General features: G+C 26.5%; 2 protein-coding genes and 1 long non-coding RNA gene across 6 annotated transcripts; 1 reads left to right on the top strand and 2 right to left on the bottom strand.

Annotated features, from left to right (window-relative positions):
- Window positions 1–992: 992 nt before the first annotated feature.
- On the bottom strand, window positions 993–3479 carry LOC100570805. 2 transcript variants are annotated; one of them, XM_029485737.1, is made up of 9 exons: window positions 3429–3479; window positions 3179–3360; window positions 3027–3106; window positions 2803–2951; window positions 1760–1867; window positions 1591–1686; window positions 1405–1483; window positions 1173–1334; window positions 993–1098 (listed from the first exon to the last, which is right to left on the bottom strand). In XM_029485737.1, exons 1-9 carry the CDS (start codon window positions 3477–3479, stop codon window positions 1064–1066), a joined length of 942 nt encoding a protein of 313 aa, XP_029341597.1. In that variant the 3' UTR covers window positions 993–1063. The 2 variants fall into 2 exon arrangements, 1 of the variants encoding a protein (XP_029341597.1); XR_003838679.1 differs by lacking the exons at window positions 993–1098; window positions 1173–1334; window positions 1405–1483; ... (2 more) ...; window positions 3179–3360; window positions 3429–3479 and having other exon boundaries at window positions 1808–1870; window positions 2803–2921.
- Window positions 3480–7277: 3798 nt separating this feature from the next.
- On the bottom strand, window positions 7278–14139 carry LOC103311516. Of its 3 annotated transcripts, none has more exons than XM_016809393.2 (6): window positions 13476–14139; window positions 13268–13391; window positions 13086–13193; window positions 10466–10526; window positions 10135–10206; window positions 7278–7419 (listed from the first exon to the last, which is right to left on the bottom strand). In XM_016809393.2, exons 2-5 carry the CDS (start codon window positions 13388–13390, stop codon window positions 10145–10147), a joined length of 354 nt encoding a protein of 117 aa, XP_016664882.1. In that variant the 5' UTR covers window position 13391; window positions 13476–14139; the 3' UTR covers window positions 7278–7419; window positions 10135–10144. The 3 variants fall into 3 exon arrangements, with proteins under 3 accessions (XP_016664882.1, XP_016664890.1, XP_008189374.1); XM_016809401.2 differs by having other exon boundaries at window positions 13832–14139; XM_008191152.3 differs by having other exon boundaries at window positions 13631–14138.
- Window positions 14140–14254: 115 nt separating this feature from the next.
- LOC115033360 lies at window positions 14255–16440 on the top strand. The gene is made up of 4 exons (XR_003838678.1): window positions 14255–14509; window positions 14574–15350; window positions 15418–15713; window positions 15787–16440. It is a non-coding gene; the product is annotated as an uncharacterized LOC115033360 (long non-coding RNA).
- Window positions 16441–16672: the final 232 nt, after the last annotated feature.

Below are 16672 nucleotides of genomic sequence, written 5' to 3'. Positions count from 1 at the left end.
AATATAAAACAGTAAACATTTTCAAAATTTTTTATATTCGTGTCGAGGTATTCATATAAATATGAAATGTTCGATTATTTTAGTTATTTCATAATTTATGTCGATAAAAACATTTTCGCTCTGTCCAAAAACTCGAGAATGTAATACGCCTACAACGTTCCTCGTAAATTGTCTTTGGTGGAAATAAAAAAAAAGTTCGGCGTAAATCCTCAATAGTTTTTTATGAGCGTCTGAAGTCAGAATTTTGACAAAATTCGTAAAAATCACGAAAATTTGAAAACTATTTTTTAGTTAGAAATTCATACAAAATATATATATATATATACGATTGCAGTGGTTCGACCCGTGGCCCAAATAAAAAACTTCAGAGCCGTAACTACTGTCATCTGCATGCACTACTAGGAATCGTGTTTTTTAAGTTCTTATTAAATTTAATAATATACATTTATTTTATTATTATGGTACAATAAACATATAAAGAATTAAAATGCCACTACTGGAATAATTGCAACAAAACAGTAAAAAATGTCTTTTATTTGGAATCACAATGACATGAAGCATATTAGATTTCATTATCTCATATAGAAAAATGTCAATATTAGTCAATTCAAAAATGTCTAAAAAAAAACACAGAAATATACAATTAAAATCTTAAATAAGTCAATAAAATGGAAAAAGTTGGTTAATTTTCGTATTATTTTATAAATTTAAATTACATAAAATTATTTTTTTTTGTCTGGTTACATAGACACAATTTTCAACTACATAATAATGATATATAGTAATAATAACAGTTTAATAATTTCTTCATAATATAATAATAATATCATTAATTTGTAATAAACACATTGTCAAAAAAAGTCAATGGTCAACAAATAAAATGTAGATCATATATTGTTCTTACTAAGGAGCAAGCTTTTCTTCAAAATTTTTCATATCAATTGTATCTGAAAATTATTTAATTTTTAAAAATAGAAAAATTTTGTGTAGATTGATGACAATACAGTCTATTTGTCAACTATTTTTTCATATTCTTTTATGAATAGTTCAAATGATTCTTTCCTTATAACTCTATGTTCATAGAGCTTATTGAACAGTTTTGATACCATTCCTAATTGAAAAACAATATCACATTATAAACGAAACAAACATTTATTTAGGTAGCAACTGACCTCTGGGATGCTTAAGTGTAGCAGACATTATTTGAATGCCCAACATGCATTTTACTTCTCGTTCCTTGATTTCATATTCTGGGAGTGATTCAAATTGAATATAACAGGTTAATAATTTCAAATGAATAGAATCAAAGAAACCCTCATAAGAAAGATTCAATTCTGTAAATTAAAAACTTATGTTGAATAATTGAGTAATTATTTTACTATAGGTTTAGAATTAGTGACTTACTCAAACATACAATGACAATAGCAATAGTTAATGCTTGCACAAACAGAGGGGTTTTAATGATTTCTGCATCGATATTAGCCTGAATTAAAAAAATAAAATCATTTAATAAAAATGCTAATTTTCAACTTGCATAATACAAAATACAGTTCAATAATTTAAATTGATTGCTTTAATTATTTTGCTTACACATATCCAGCTTTGCAATATATCGTACAGTAGTTTATTATCAATGAACCTCATTTTATCATAAATAGCAATAGATAAGAGGAATACTCCAATTTGCTAGAATTATATAAATTAAACACAATGGAATAAAAAAAATACATGCATTTATTATGTTTAAAAATGTACTTACATCTTTTTTGAAATAATTATTTATTTGGTTATTGGGCACAAAAAATTCAAGAGGAAAATTTTCCAACGCATTCCACTTGTTGTAAATCCACAATATACCACCTAGTTTCTCCTTAGATTAAAAAAAAAGTAATATTAATACGTTACCAAAGAATTAGCCAACTATACTGTTATTAATAGGTAGCAATTATCTTGTACATCAATATTATAAATGTTTAAAATACCTATAGCTGTAAACTCTCTAAAATAGTGACATTACTGTAACTTATAACATCAGTAATAACTACAATAGATTCTTATGAACGAGAAATTTGGGTAATGTTAATCTAGAGTGGAATAATGCAGAAAATATTGTAATTATACGTCCAAAAACACACAGCAATAACAGTAATGAACCTAACTGTTGTATAATTAATATCAATGTACAGAAAATCAATTATTATTGTTGTCAGTATTTATTTGATCAATAGTATGATACAAATTAAAACGTTATGAAGGTATGTTTTTATTTTTAATTTTATAATTTAATGTTTATAAATATTTTGTAAAAATGATATACATTTTAGTTTGTAATGAAATGTTGATTTCAGTATTTAAATATACTGACTAAACAGTACACTCAACGTTTATTTATTCATTTTTCCAATGGAGTTTTATATTACGTATAATATTGTATTTGATATAATATAAAGTATATAGTTTTTGCTGATGAGTAATGTATAGTTGGTAAATAACTAAATATTCATGTGTTAATGTGATGTAAGATTACTCTAAAAATGACTAAAATGGGTGTGGACCAAAGTCTCTACGGGTCTGTATAACTTATATAATTTTAGATTTCTGAGAAAAATCTATGAAGTATAGACCTATACAAAACTCAGATAATGGAGAATATGAGTTAAGAATAAACTCAGATATTGGAAGTCTATTGAATAGACAAAACATTCTAAATTTCTTTATATGCAAAAAAAACATTCAAGGCATGTAAAGCAAAAAAAAACAAAAGTAGAATAAATAACTAAAATTATAGGTATCACGTCATACTTCTTTAATGTTAAGCGCTTCCTTGGAACTATTAATTTTATATAGTACTTCGATGAACAATTTACTAGAATTGCCTGGTCGTATAGATGTACAAGAATCTTTTAAGCTGTTGAAATCGAAGGTACCATTCTGTGATAATAATAATGGAGCTGTAAATAAAAAATATACATTTAGAATGATTGTATACTTCAAATATATGATAATAAATATAAACAACAAGTTACCAATAATGGCAGCAATATAGGTGAAAAATTGAGGGAAATTCATCAAACAATCATTCCAATATTTAAGAACATCATCAATTCTACAAAAACAAAAATACTTACAGAAATAAGAATGTTTTATAATTTAAAAAAAATATATAATTAATAATTGCCCTTGAGTGATGGTCGTTATAGAAAGAATATTTTTGGATAAAAGTTCTGCAAAAATGTTTCCTGCCACTGATGCTTGATCGATAGGACTATCTAAAGTGATAAGTGACATACTCTTCACAAACTCTTCATACCTTGTAAAGATTATGGAAGAATCATCTTCCGATAATGAATATATTATATCCTATACAAAAAAGCGCTGTTAAAATTAAAACTATGATTATAATTAATATTTTTGCCTTGAGTACATACTTTTAAATTTTGCAGTTGCTCATATTCTAGAAGTATATTTTTGCATTTCATATTAATCTTATAAGCCACTACTGAGTTCAATGACTTTGATTGTTCACCTGTATCTATGAGCTTTAAATAAAATGTATTGTATATATTATTTCAGTGCAAAAAATAAATATAACTGGTATATTACCGATATTATAATTAGAGTAATTATTAAGATTCTGTGCTTCTGTTCTTACTTATTAGTCATATTAATATAGTCAATGTTGTGAGTATATTCATGGTAAAAAAAACCTTAAAATGCATTTAAATACTTTAAAAATATCATTCTGTATACCCAGTGTTTAGGAATAACTCAAATTAGTTATTTACTTTACTAAGTAAAAATTTATAGTAACAAAAATTACTTTTTAAATAATTTGATGCTAATTTTAATTAGATTTTATTGTAACTAATTTATACAAAATATTGTTTTAAGTTACTTTTTTCCAGTAAAATTACTAAATTGGATAGGTACTCGTTGTTTACAGAAGTGGACTTTAGAAGAGGATAAATGACATAGAGCCACGTGCGTTATATTCACCATTTGAAATATCTTCTTCTGTTCTAAAAAAACTTAATAAGATCTACTATAAGTCAAACACGATCGAATGATATTTCCATTTATCATGTTCACTGAGATGAAGAAATAAAATATGTAGAAACTATTGCAAAACAATTATTTAACGATTCCTAAGTGGCAAGAAATCTATGTATTTTCTAGTGTTATGAAGATGTTGCACGGAGAACTTATGAATTATTTTAAGTGTTTTTTAGATAAAATAAAAACTTTTCATGTGATCCTATGGTGTTTATGTCAATACATTCTAGTAATTCAGGGCAGTCGATTATTTTATTATATAATTTAATAGGAATTTCAATTTATTTTTGTTAAATAGTAAATATAGTTTTGATAAATTAAAAATCATTCAACGCCTGTATACTTATCATTTAAATGAAAGAAACCTAGAGTAATTATTTTGAATTTTAGATAAAATAACTTACTATGCCTGACAATAATTGTGAAAATCACAAAAAATCACAAATTATTATGTAATTAAAAATGTATAAAATGTTTTTAAAAATGTTTAAACCTAAGGACTAAAAATTTAATACAAGGTTCTTCATAAGTTTGTATTATAGCAATTTAAATATATTTAAAATACACAAGCACACATTTTTTATAAACATTTGAATTTAAATTTTTAACAAAATTGTCAAAATCAATAATCTAAAAATATTTAGATTAATTTTAAGCTCTTACCTATGTAGGTATTTACACCATGAACACATTCATGACGAATGTCGATTAAAAATGTAATAACGACTCTTTACCATATTAACTTAGCTCAATAATTTAAAAAAATTAGTTACCTTCCATTCTTGATTACGGCAACCCTCGTGTAATGGTTCCTCAAGAATTTCATACTTTCTCACCTTACGATCAGGTAAATTTTCAATTTGGTCATCGAGCTCACGTTTAGACTGTGTCAATTGATCAGGGAACTCTTTTATAGCTTTAGTCGCTTGATTCTTAGTAAATTTATACTCTTCATAAATATGCATAATTTCATTGATTACACATTCATCTGGTTGGAATGTTGGGTATTCTCGACCAATCCTCCAATCTTTGAATGTAAAATTATAGTCGGGTAATTTTATTAAACATTCTTGAATGTGCACTGGGGCTATCGCCACATGAAATCTGAAAAAATGATTAATGTTTCCAAAACAAGTAAGTAACCCATAAAGGATGTAGTTTATTAAATAAATATTTAGGTTTAAATAGGTACCAGTAGTATGAATTCAGTTTTTTTTGTTATAATATATCTCAAACAAGCTACCACACGCTCATTAGATCTAGTAGGTGCATAGGGCCATGTCTAAATGAACAGTAACTGCCTAGCCGCCAAAAGCGCCTGGAAAACAAAAAAAAAATTTAGGAAAACGTGAGTTTTTACGTACCTACATAATATCGGTTTTGGTTTTTCGTGTAAGTGGTGTTACTCTAAAATAAATGTCTGTAGATATATGCAATTTTCACTGATTGTTTATATTAGAATATAAAACCGTAAAATTTTCAAAAATTTTTAGATTCGTGTCGAGGTATTCATATACATATGAAATGTTCGATTATTTTAGTTATTTCATAATTTATGTCGATAAAAACATTTTCGCTCTGTCCAAAAACTCGAGAATGTAATACGCCTACAACGTTCCTCGTAAATTGTCTTTGGTGGAAATAAAAAAAAAGTTCGGCGTAAATCCTCAATAGTTTTTTATGAGCGTCTGAAGTCAGAATTTTGACAAATTTCGTAAAAATCACGAAAATTTGAAAACTATTTTTTAGTTAGAAATTCATACAAAATATATATATATATACGATTGCAGTGGTTCGACCCGTGGCCCAAATAAAAAACTTCAGAGCCGTAACTACTGTCATCTGCATGCACTACTAGGAATCGTGTTTTTTAAGTTCTTATTAAATTTAATAATATACATTTATTTTATTATTATGGTACAATAAACATATAAAGAATTAAAATGCCACTACTGGAATAATTGCAACAAAACAGTAAAAATTTCTTTTATTTGGAATCACAATGACATGAAGCATATTAGATTTCTTAATCTCATATAGAATAATGTCAATATTAGTCAATTCAATAATGTTTAAAAAAAAACACAGAAATATGCAATTAAAATCTTAAATAAGTCAATAAATTGGAAATAGTTGGTTAATTTTCATATTATGCAGCCTAAAAGATTCATAGTTTATATATTGTTAATGTCTTGAAACAAATTATGCGGTCACTATTTGCATAATATCATATCATCAACCACGATAAATATGTAAAATCATACGAATCCGCCCTCTAATTATATTAAAATAGATCAAGTTAATAAACACAGAAAAAATTAAGTTAAAAACTTGAAGTTAATTAGTCTTAAGTCCATAGACATGAAAAACAAAATGTTTAATTGTTTTATATGGCTACAGTTCAATTTCATATTATATTATGATTTATTTTTTTCTTACACAGTATGTACAAATAACTGCTGCAGGTATAACAATAATTTACAACACATTACTACATTAGTCATTTATTTTTAAATTTTTAAATACGTATAATAAACTATTGATACAACAAATATACTAAAAGTATGATAGAGTAATTTATAATGATTTTTAATATAGGTACCTACTATTCTTTTTTCATTATAAAATTTAAAAATAAAGTTTTCTTAAATTAGTCATTGACAAAATAATTTTATTCACAAACACAGTGGGTAGGTACGTATATGAAACTTTTAGAGTATCTTATTATAATTTATACACTCAATGACATTTTCTAATGTAATTTTTTGTCAAAAATGTATTTAACCTACTGTTTTACTAATGCCTAATAGTAAAATAAATTACTTTGATCACAATAATATCATCACATATACTTAGTAATATTATAGGCTGATACACAGACAGACAGACAGACAGACAGACAGACATACAGCAGAAATACAACTGTCTTTAAATAATGATTAATTTGAACTTAGAAGTTTAATTTGAACAATTTTAAAACCTCGCTTCATATTAATAGTTATTAAGTTTGAAATATAAAAATGTGTATTTTAAATTAGATGTTGGTTTAATGTAGTGTTAAAGATTATAAACAAATTTAAACAATTTTGAACATTTATTGAATATATGAGTAATATTTTATTTAAATGTTATCTTTACAAATTCAATTAAAATACAGCATTATATATAGCATAATAATCATGAAATATAAAATGAAACAAAAATATAATTTGAATTAACTTAGATAATGCTTGTAAATAGTAATAAAGCAATCATAATATTTCAATTGTTACAAAAAAAAAAAATAAATGAATATTGAAGTTTTTATTGTCCAGTAGTAAGTCACTGCAAATGTTTAACTATTGTTTTCAAATCCAAAACAAATACCTGAAAAATTAGAGAAGATTAGATTAGTTTACGTTAAACTGTAAGGGGCTGACAGAGACTAACGAGGCAGGGACTGGCTAGGAATTCCCCTGGGCCAGTGAATATCTTAGCTTCTTGAATAAATTTGGCTGATTTAATGAAAGTATTGATTAGTGTTTTTAATAATAACTGTATTCTGTAAGTAGTAATAAGTAATAAAAAGAAAAATGGAAGAAATACCAAACAAATTGTTAAACCAAAATAAAACTACTATTTGTATTTTATTGTTTGCATACAATTTTCTGTTAGATGTATATTTTCAGTCTACCCCAATAGACTGTTGTATTATTATATTATATTATTTATGCTATGGAAATTATTTGTAAGACAGTATTTCACAAAAACTGTGATTACATGGTTTCGAATTATGATTTGTATAAAATGTGTTTAAATTCTAAATATTTGAAAACAATCATTAAGTTAAAATTTAGATTAGAACAATAGAAGATTGTTAGACAGATTTTGGTTGTACATGGTAATGCATTCTCTTCTCAATACACAATCAAATCATGGGTTCCTAAAGGTAGTGATTTAGCACTTGAGCTTTATAATGTTTTCATAACTGATATCCTTTAAACAAGCAATACACTCTTAGTTGCTTTCGCTGATGACAAGTTCATACTATCCACAGATAAGGATATACATTTAGCTGCGTACCATTTGAATCACTTTTTGTTAAAAGGTCACAGGTTATATTTTTTGTTGAAAACGTTTGGATTTCTGTTACTTGTGTATAGGTCAATAATATGTGTTAAAACAGCATTTGCGATACTGACCATCACAGATATATAACATTTTTATTTAAAGAACACATATACAGCACAAGTACCCCTTTTAACAAAACTCACAAAATAAAAATAATATATAATAATAATAATAGATGGTCAAAAGGCCAAGTGTCGTAACCCATAAAAACATAAGTTTACAGGAGACACTTAAAACAAGATATTTACCTACATAACTGATTTTATCTGATTGGTTAATATATTTTTTTTAATGTGATATCTGGATAATCAATAATCTTAAGAATTGAAAGTTGGTATTAGTTATTTATATTGTTAATTTAGTTTTATTTATGATCTAGTTGAGGCTTTTAGCATTTGGCTACATAATAATTACACTTTCATATAAACGATAATGATAATGTATTAGGGATACTGCATTTGGCATTGTAATCCAAGTTTTGATTATTAAACCATTTTTATGATAACAGATCTTAAAATAGACATTTAAATTTAAATTTAATATTTCAAAATGTATTATTTGGTAGAAAATGTGTAGAATACCTAAAAATTACAAGCTAGCAGATAATAATAATCTAATATACAAGTCAACACCAACGAAAATCTGTAATCGTCATAACCTATTAATATATATATATATATTTTTTTTGGCGGATAAAGATTTTTCAATATTTTTTCACAGATATTCAGCATATTTATGTTAGAATAATTATGAACAACTGGTTTTACAGTTTTACTGCATTTTTGTGTTTATTAAACATGTGGTATTTGATTAACATTTCAGCTTTCAGGTTACAACAATGTGGCATTATATTGAAAATATATTGAGGCTTGCGTTTTTTTATTATAACATTCGTATGTGGGTTACAACAATGTAGCATAGGTAATTAAAATCAAAATTTTGAGGCTGACGTTTTCATAATAAGGCTTACAGCATTTGTAACTATTTACCATATTGGCTTACGACATTAAAATAAATTAATAATATTAAAAACTATAATGATTAAATCGTAATATGGGTTAAACACAAGCAAATAATATGCATTTTATAATTTTGTTGTAACCACAATTTCAACAAAAGTGAAGATATTGGCCTTTTCACCATCAATATATATTATATATGCTATGGTCAGAAGCACATGTGCTGTTTTAATACATATGATGGACATATACACAAAGAAGACATTTGACTTTACCCTAGATGAACACAAAGACTATTATCTAGTAAAAGTATCGTTGCTGGTTAACTAGAGGATGATATTATGTAGTTTTTTAATACCTAAATATACAGTTTTAATTTTAAAAAAATACCAAAACTCAATAAACTTTTAATTATTTATATACCATTTTTCTAATGTTTCTTAAAAGGGCACATGTGAAGCAGCAACATTAAACTTGTACAAACTTGAATTAAATATTTTTAGTATCAAAATGTTGTATTAATACTGAGTACCGTGCACATAAAAAAATAATTTACATGGTTACCAAGCAACATTTTAATAAAAAGTGATTCATTTACAATATTAGACAAACCTCATCTCAACCTAGTCCAAAAACTGGGTTATCAAAATCAACAAGAGTAAATTAACCCAAGTTATTTTCATCCACCGTAATTAATGTTCAATAATTAAATTAAATACTGTAATGATTTCAATATATAATAAAACAAAATACCTCAGAATTATTCTAGACAAACATCTAACATGGGGCCTTTTTTTAAAAGTAAAAGAAAAGTTTTAAGCAGAAAACTCCATGTTTAAGTCCTTTCCTAATATCTAAACTTGATCTCAAATCCAAACTACTTGGAACTAATTATTCAGAAGAATCCCTAAACTTAACAAAACTTTGTCTGAATTCTTTCAGATTATCAAGGTTCTTCTGTTGGATATATTAATCTATTACACAATTGAAACATTTAAATTCTTTGTTTTACCTTCAGAATATTATGAACTTCTATCAGAATGTATGCATTTTCCCCAAATCTTTTCATTTGTTTCCTTAAGTTCTGGAAAAAAATTGATTGATAATTATAATACCTATGTGTAACTTAAATTATTAGTGTTAATACTAATATAATATATTATAATCTATATTTTATGTCTATTACAAATTTAAAATTAATTTCCTTCACAGCAAAAATTAAATATTTAAATACTTATACCGAATAACAATATTATTATTATTATTACTAGGTATAATAAGTACAATAATAAATATTGTAACTAGAACAAAAAAATGTAATCAATAATCATATTACACATTACTTTTTTCATTTTCTTCTCTAAGACTTTTGAAATGACGTTCTATGCAAGCGTTTGAAAAGTTCTAAAAACATTAAGTAATTATACACTATTAAAATAAATGGATACCCAATATTGTTTACAAATAAACTAAAGATTCATCAGGGAATAAGTTTAAGAATACAAGAAGTATATAAGGAATCTAAATAATACAAGAAGTGAACCAGATAGTCACTAACATAAACAAATTTAGGGATGGGCAATTTTCTACTACCATACCAAATAAGTATTTCTTTACTATCTCGGTACCTAGTGTCTAATAGATAGGATATGGCACACGGGTTGCAGGAGTCATGGACCAGTTTTTGTGTTTCCGACTATAGAAAATTAACGATGCGGCATCGTTTTTGTTTATATTCATGGAATGGATTTAAAACATTTACAGCTACCAGTATGTTGAAATCATTATTATTGATATTATTATTTCTATTATCTATAGACTATTATAGTATTCATAAAATTACGTTTAAAGTTTTTAAACGCTTTATTTAATATTTTAAAGTTAACAGTTGATGTTGTTGACTTACTGGGATATTACAAAGGTAAGCACATTTTTTTTATTATTATAATAATAATTAGTTATTAGCTCCGACTATCCTAAAATGATTTCCCACCAGTCTGGTCACTGGAAACGAGTTACTAGTACCTATATGTATAGGGTGATTCTTTTAACAAACAACAAAACAACACTCATTAAAAGAACACTACATAATCAATTTTTTTTTTTTTGCTTGACCTCGAAATATCAAATTAAACTAATAAAAATTTCAAATTTCTTGGTTAGATTAAAATCTACTTTTACAAAAAAAAAAATTTATCAACTTAAAAATGCATTTATTTCCTTCAGATAATGAATCAATCTTTTTAAAAGTGGTTATTTTCTGTAATATAGAAGAAAGTAACAAAAATTATGTTATAAATAATCCTAGTTTTATTATTTTTCATTTTAATATTAGATCGATTTCTATACATTTTGACTAGCTATTAGTTATGTTAAATAACAATTTACATTTTATTGACTTTATAGTACTTACTGAATTGTTGCTAAATAATTGTGTTATTAATTTTGAGATTGATGGTTTTAATTCTTATAGAACTAAGAAGAATAATTTTAACCAAAATAATGATATTATAGTTTATGTTCATTGTAAGCATGAAATAATTAATATCAGTAAAATCTTCATGGATAATAATAATTGTTTAATGTTAAGAGGATGTCAGCGCACTTTTTGTTTTCTATCTTTCCATGCCCAACATAGACAAAACGCATTTACGCTGAATCAGTTTTTCTATGTTTTTAAGTAATCTTAGAGTAAAATCACCTATTAGAAAAAAGATAGAGAATAATATTTTAGAGGAAATGACATATCGATTTTATATTTAATTGTTATTTGACGTTGTATTCAACTTTAAAAATGAATAAAAATATGTTGTAAATTTAAATGATGTTTAAATTGTTTTGAAACAATATTTAGACAAATCTATGAGTCATTTCCTGAAAAATATTATTGTCAATCTTTTTTATAATGGGTAATATTATTCTTAGATTACTTAAAAAGATATAAAAAACGATTCCACGTTTTGTCTATGTTGCCCATGGGCAGAGCTGAATTAATGAACTTAGTGGCCCTGGGCTAATTTATTTTTGTGGCCCTAATTTTACTCGATAGTCAAAACTAGTTTGTACCAGACATGTATTACTATTTACTACCGAAAAAAACTATCGAGTGTATTACTCGATAATTTTTCAAAAAAGTCGATGGTTAATTATCTATTCAATCCAAAAATCACTCGGTTGTTTTTTTAAACTATCGAATGATAATCAATCGTACAAACTATTTGGTATTAAACATCACTAATAATAATATGCCAATTAACATTTATTAGTTAAATAAGAAAAATATTTTTTCTCAGACAACAAATTTACATTACATAGTTAATGTATTAAAAAATACAATTTAGTTAAATGTTATATATAACATATATGGTAATGACACAAAAATACAAACAAATGACTATTTAAATATTTTTTTCTAGATTTACTAGAAGCAAAAGTATCTAAAACGTCATCAAATGAAAGTTTTCTACATATGTCATTTTCAATTGACATAATTGTTAATGCGTTCTATCTATCTTTAATCTGTGTAGATCTTAACCGATTTTTAATTAGAGCCAACTTTGAGAATGAACATTCTGCTTCACAGTTTGTCAACGGTATTGTCAGGTATAATTTCAGTGCAATATATACATTTAGAAAAACATCAATAAGTTGTCGTTCATATAGAAGTTGTGCTATGTCAATATCTGAAGAAACTGTTTTAAGAAGATACACCCTGTGTAATATTATATTATATATATAGCTGTCCTGAAATGTATAATTTTAATGATAAAAACGTTTGCAGTTGTTATCAAAAAAATATTAGTATTAATATTAATTAGACTGTTTGAGACTAAAGACCCCCTCCCCCCCAAAAAAAAAAAATCAATTCCTAAATCCGCCTATGGTCTGATCAAATGTTAAAAAACAATTAAATAATATATAAAGCATTCAGTATACATTATAAGTTAAAATTATCATACAAACCAAAATTGTTTTGTTCATGGCATCTGCAGACAAAGACTCGGCTAGTTCTCGAATGGCCATTCCTCTACCACCATATTTTGGGCGTTTTGGCTTAGATATTATTTGCGGCTACTCAACCAATCATGAAAAAGAAGATAATTTTTTAAAATCAATGAAATATTAAATTAAGTGATAAGTATAACTGCATTTTGAGAAGGGCCAGATGGCTGTAAGCAAGAATCATAATTTGGCAGAATTTGGAACCGATTTTTCAATGTCTCGTTACCTCTTAACATTGTTGTGGGTGTTGCATTGATATTTGACATTCTAAAAAAAAAAACCATTTTTAATAATTTGTATAACATTCTGATAAATGTAAAAAAATGCACAGTTTTGATTAAAATTAATAACCCTTTTAGATACTTGAATAGCAACTATAACAGATAACACATTAAATTATGTAGAGGCTATAGCCGACAATCGTAAGCATTAAACCGAAAACAACGAGAAATTTGATTTGAGAAATTCACAGCGAAATAATGTTTTATAACGCAGCAGACGCCGACCTGTGTCCGGACTGGTAGTGGACGCTGCACCCCGTGTCCTGATGCTTCAGGGAAAACGCACTTTTACAGTTATTAATTCATAATGATCGACTCTTACCGGTAAGAGAATGGTACTCTCACCGGTAAGAACGGTACAATTATTTCGATTATTCAATATTTAAATGTACTTGCGTCGTTAATATTATCACAAAAACCACTGACGTTGTGTTGTGTCTGATGACGCGTCCGTGCACAGAAATGAGATAAACCTGAAATCCTCGTCGGACGATTAACGTAATGATCAATGTTTACGCTACACGGAGATTGTTGCTAAGACGCCATACGCGACGTGGCATACGTATTTTATCTTTTATGAAATGTGATTGTTTGTTCTTTGCTTATCATTAACGTTTTCGTAGTTACGTACCGTTGTGAATATTTTGTTAAACAAACGATAACAGGCCGTTTGACGGGGAAATAAGTTTATGGTTATAGAATAGGTACGGAAAACGTTTAGAACGTTTGGAACGCCAAAACAATTGCTTGAACATTTTGCTTACTGATATATTGATAAGTGATAACTGACAATATGATTAATATCATAAGGCCATCGAGATAGATATAACAGAATGTTATATAACATTGAAGATTTTCAAGAAGAAAAATTTGATACGTATCGGTATGGAATAGTACGTATCGGTATGGAATAGTTACGTACCGGCTCGTATCGAAGTCTGAGTCCGATACGGGTCCGATACGTATCGCTTGTACATTGCACATGTAACTTCTTGAACGCTCTTGAACTAAAATTTCTTCCTTGAAAATCTTGATTGTTATAATATACAAAATGGATCGTTTTGAAAATTTTCCGTCCTCAGATTTCCAGTATGATGTTGAAAGGTGTGTGTTATTGTTACTGTCAGTATAAATACAATTATATAATGCAATGTTCTTTGTTATACAGATGTGGCTATGTAAATGAAGAATGTATTATGGTGGATATGGGGGACGAGCCATCGGTGAAATTTTTTATAGACTACAACAGCAATCCTTGCACGGAGTATTCGTTTGTGGAACAAATAGTAATTGCGGCCATAGTTAAGCATTAACTGAAATCGGTAATTGTCTGTAAAAATAAAAACCTAGTTCGTGATGACTATAACTAAATTATATTTTTTAATATATACATCACAGAGCAAACGGTTATTTCAAAAATTCATAGCAATAGGACATTATTTGTGTTTGCCATTCAACTCCCCAAACAATTATCGTTATTTTAAACATACCTTAAATTTATTAACACAAAAAAGAATAATAACAATAGTACTAGAAACAGTGAAAACACCAAAAGTATATACCATTAACACAACAAACCCAGAAATAATTAAATTAAAAATACATTCCCCCCTATTCAACAGAATACTCGACATGGATGAATTTAAATTATTAAAAATCGAACGCAATGCTAATGTAAATACAAAAATAAACATTCCTAGAATGAAAAATAGAATGCAGTTCATTAAGTTCTCATTTCAAGAATTAACACTACAACATTTCAATATAAAGCCATCTCAATTACAAAGTTTTTTTAACAGTCAACTATAAGTATAAGTCACATTTAAATAAATTAATTTATTATATAAACAAAAAGCCCTCTGCCGATCCCATGCATCATGCTGCCAACGTTTACACATGACACACCACTACAATTGGAAAAATCATGCAATAAGTTCTACAAAAGGTAATACCTACATAAGCAATGTACATTTCCTATGTATATTGAATTTTTGTTTGTTTTTGGTTGCCAGGTCATTGCGAGCAGATGTCATTGGAATCCTTGATGATATGTTGTTATATTATGTATCCATGATATATTCTAAATCGATTGATACAGTATTGTTTATCTATCTCGATGCAAAATGCAATAAGCCGGTGGTAGTTGTAGACAAATATAAATTATGGAAAATCTTTTGAGTAAATATTTTAAAAGTTTCCAAGTACATAATATAATACCAGTGAAGCTAATAACAGCACATGAAAGTTTTGGACTGGATTCAGGTGTTTGTTGTCGCTGTCTTTATTCGAATGTGCAACATACTCAAAAGTAAAAATAACCATTTTGAGTCAATAAGTAAGATTATTGTATTGATAATTAATATTATGATTTATAAATACAGATTTGAATTCAGCGTGAGATCGATCAGACAACCTATTTCAAATTGAAATCAATTTTTTTTTTGAGATTAAGGAGTGAAATCTAATGTATCGATCTAATGTACACTTCACACTAAATATTAATATCTGTTTTTGTAATATTAATGGCTTAGTGTGGCTGTTGCAAAATTTTTTATCACTTAAATAAAAATTAACATTATTGACTAAGTATCTTTCGCCTTTTGCAATACATAACCACTTTATCAATTGCATCAACACAGTTTTAACGTGCACATATTTAGGCAAATCATTATAATACATTATAATAACTCTATTAGATAAAACATTCAATCACGTATACGTCCAAAATATATAATATAAAAATAAATAAAAACGTGTGCAAAAGATTAAAATCACGAGCCAAATTATATTATGCATTAGTATAGTACTTAATATCTATAGATTCTAAATACGTAATTGTGTATAATATTGTGTATATACTCACAAGTTAAAAACTGAACTTTGGCTTTTATGCAAATATATAAAAAAATTAACGAACAATAAGTTCTGAAGTCAAAGATCATATTATAATTTAAATATTTTTATAGTATATGTATACATAGTACAGTAATATATATACACAGAAATATTGGATTTGATTTAACACCAATATTGATGTAGAGAGTAAAAATGTTGACTTATAGATATTTTATTGTTATCTTAACACTATTTAATTGTGTATTCAACGATAAATGTTAATTTTAGCAATAAATGTTATTTGAACTATAATATCAAAAATATCTATAACAATTAATAGTTATTGTAGTTTTAACTTCAAACAAATGTCTTAAAATATTACTCTAAAGTCTAAGTAGGTACCTACCTACAACCTACATAGTTCAGCTGTCT

This window comes from Acyrthosiphon pisum, chromosome X (genome assembly GCF_005508785.2).
Source record: "Acyrthosiphon pisum isolate AL4f chromosome X, pea_aphid_22Mar2018_4r6ur, whole genome shotgun sequence".
NCBI classification, from domain to species: Eukaryota; Metazoa; Arthropoda; class Insecta; order Hemiptera; family Aphididae; genus Acyrthosiphon; species Acyrthosiphon pisum.
This window is presented reverse-complemented; position numbering and strand designations above follow the sequence as displayed.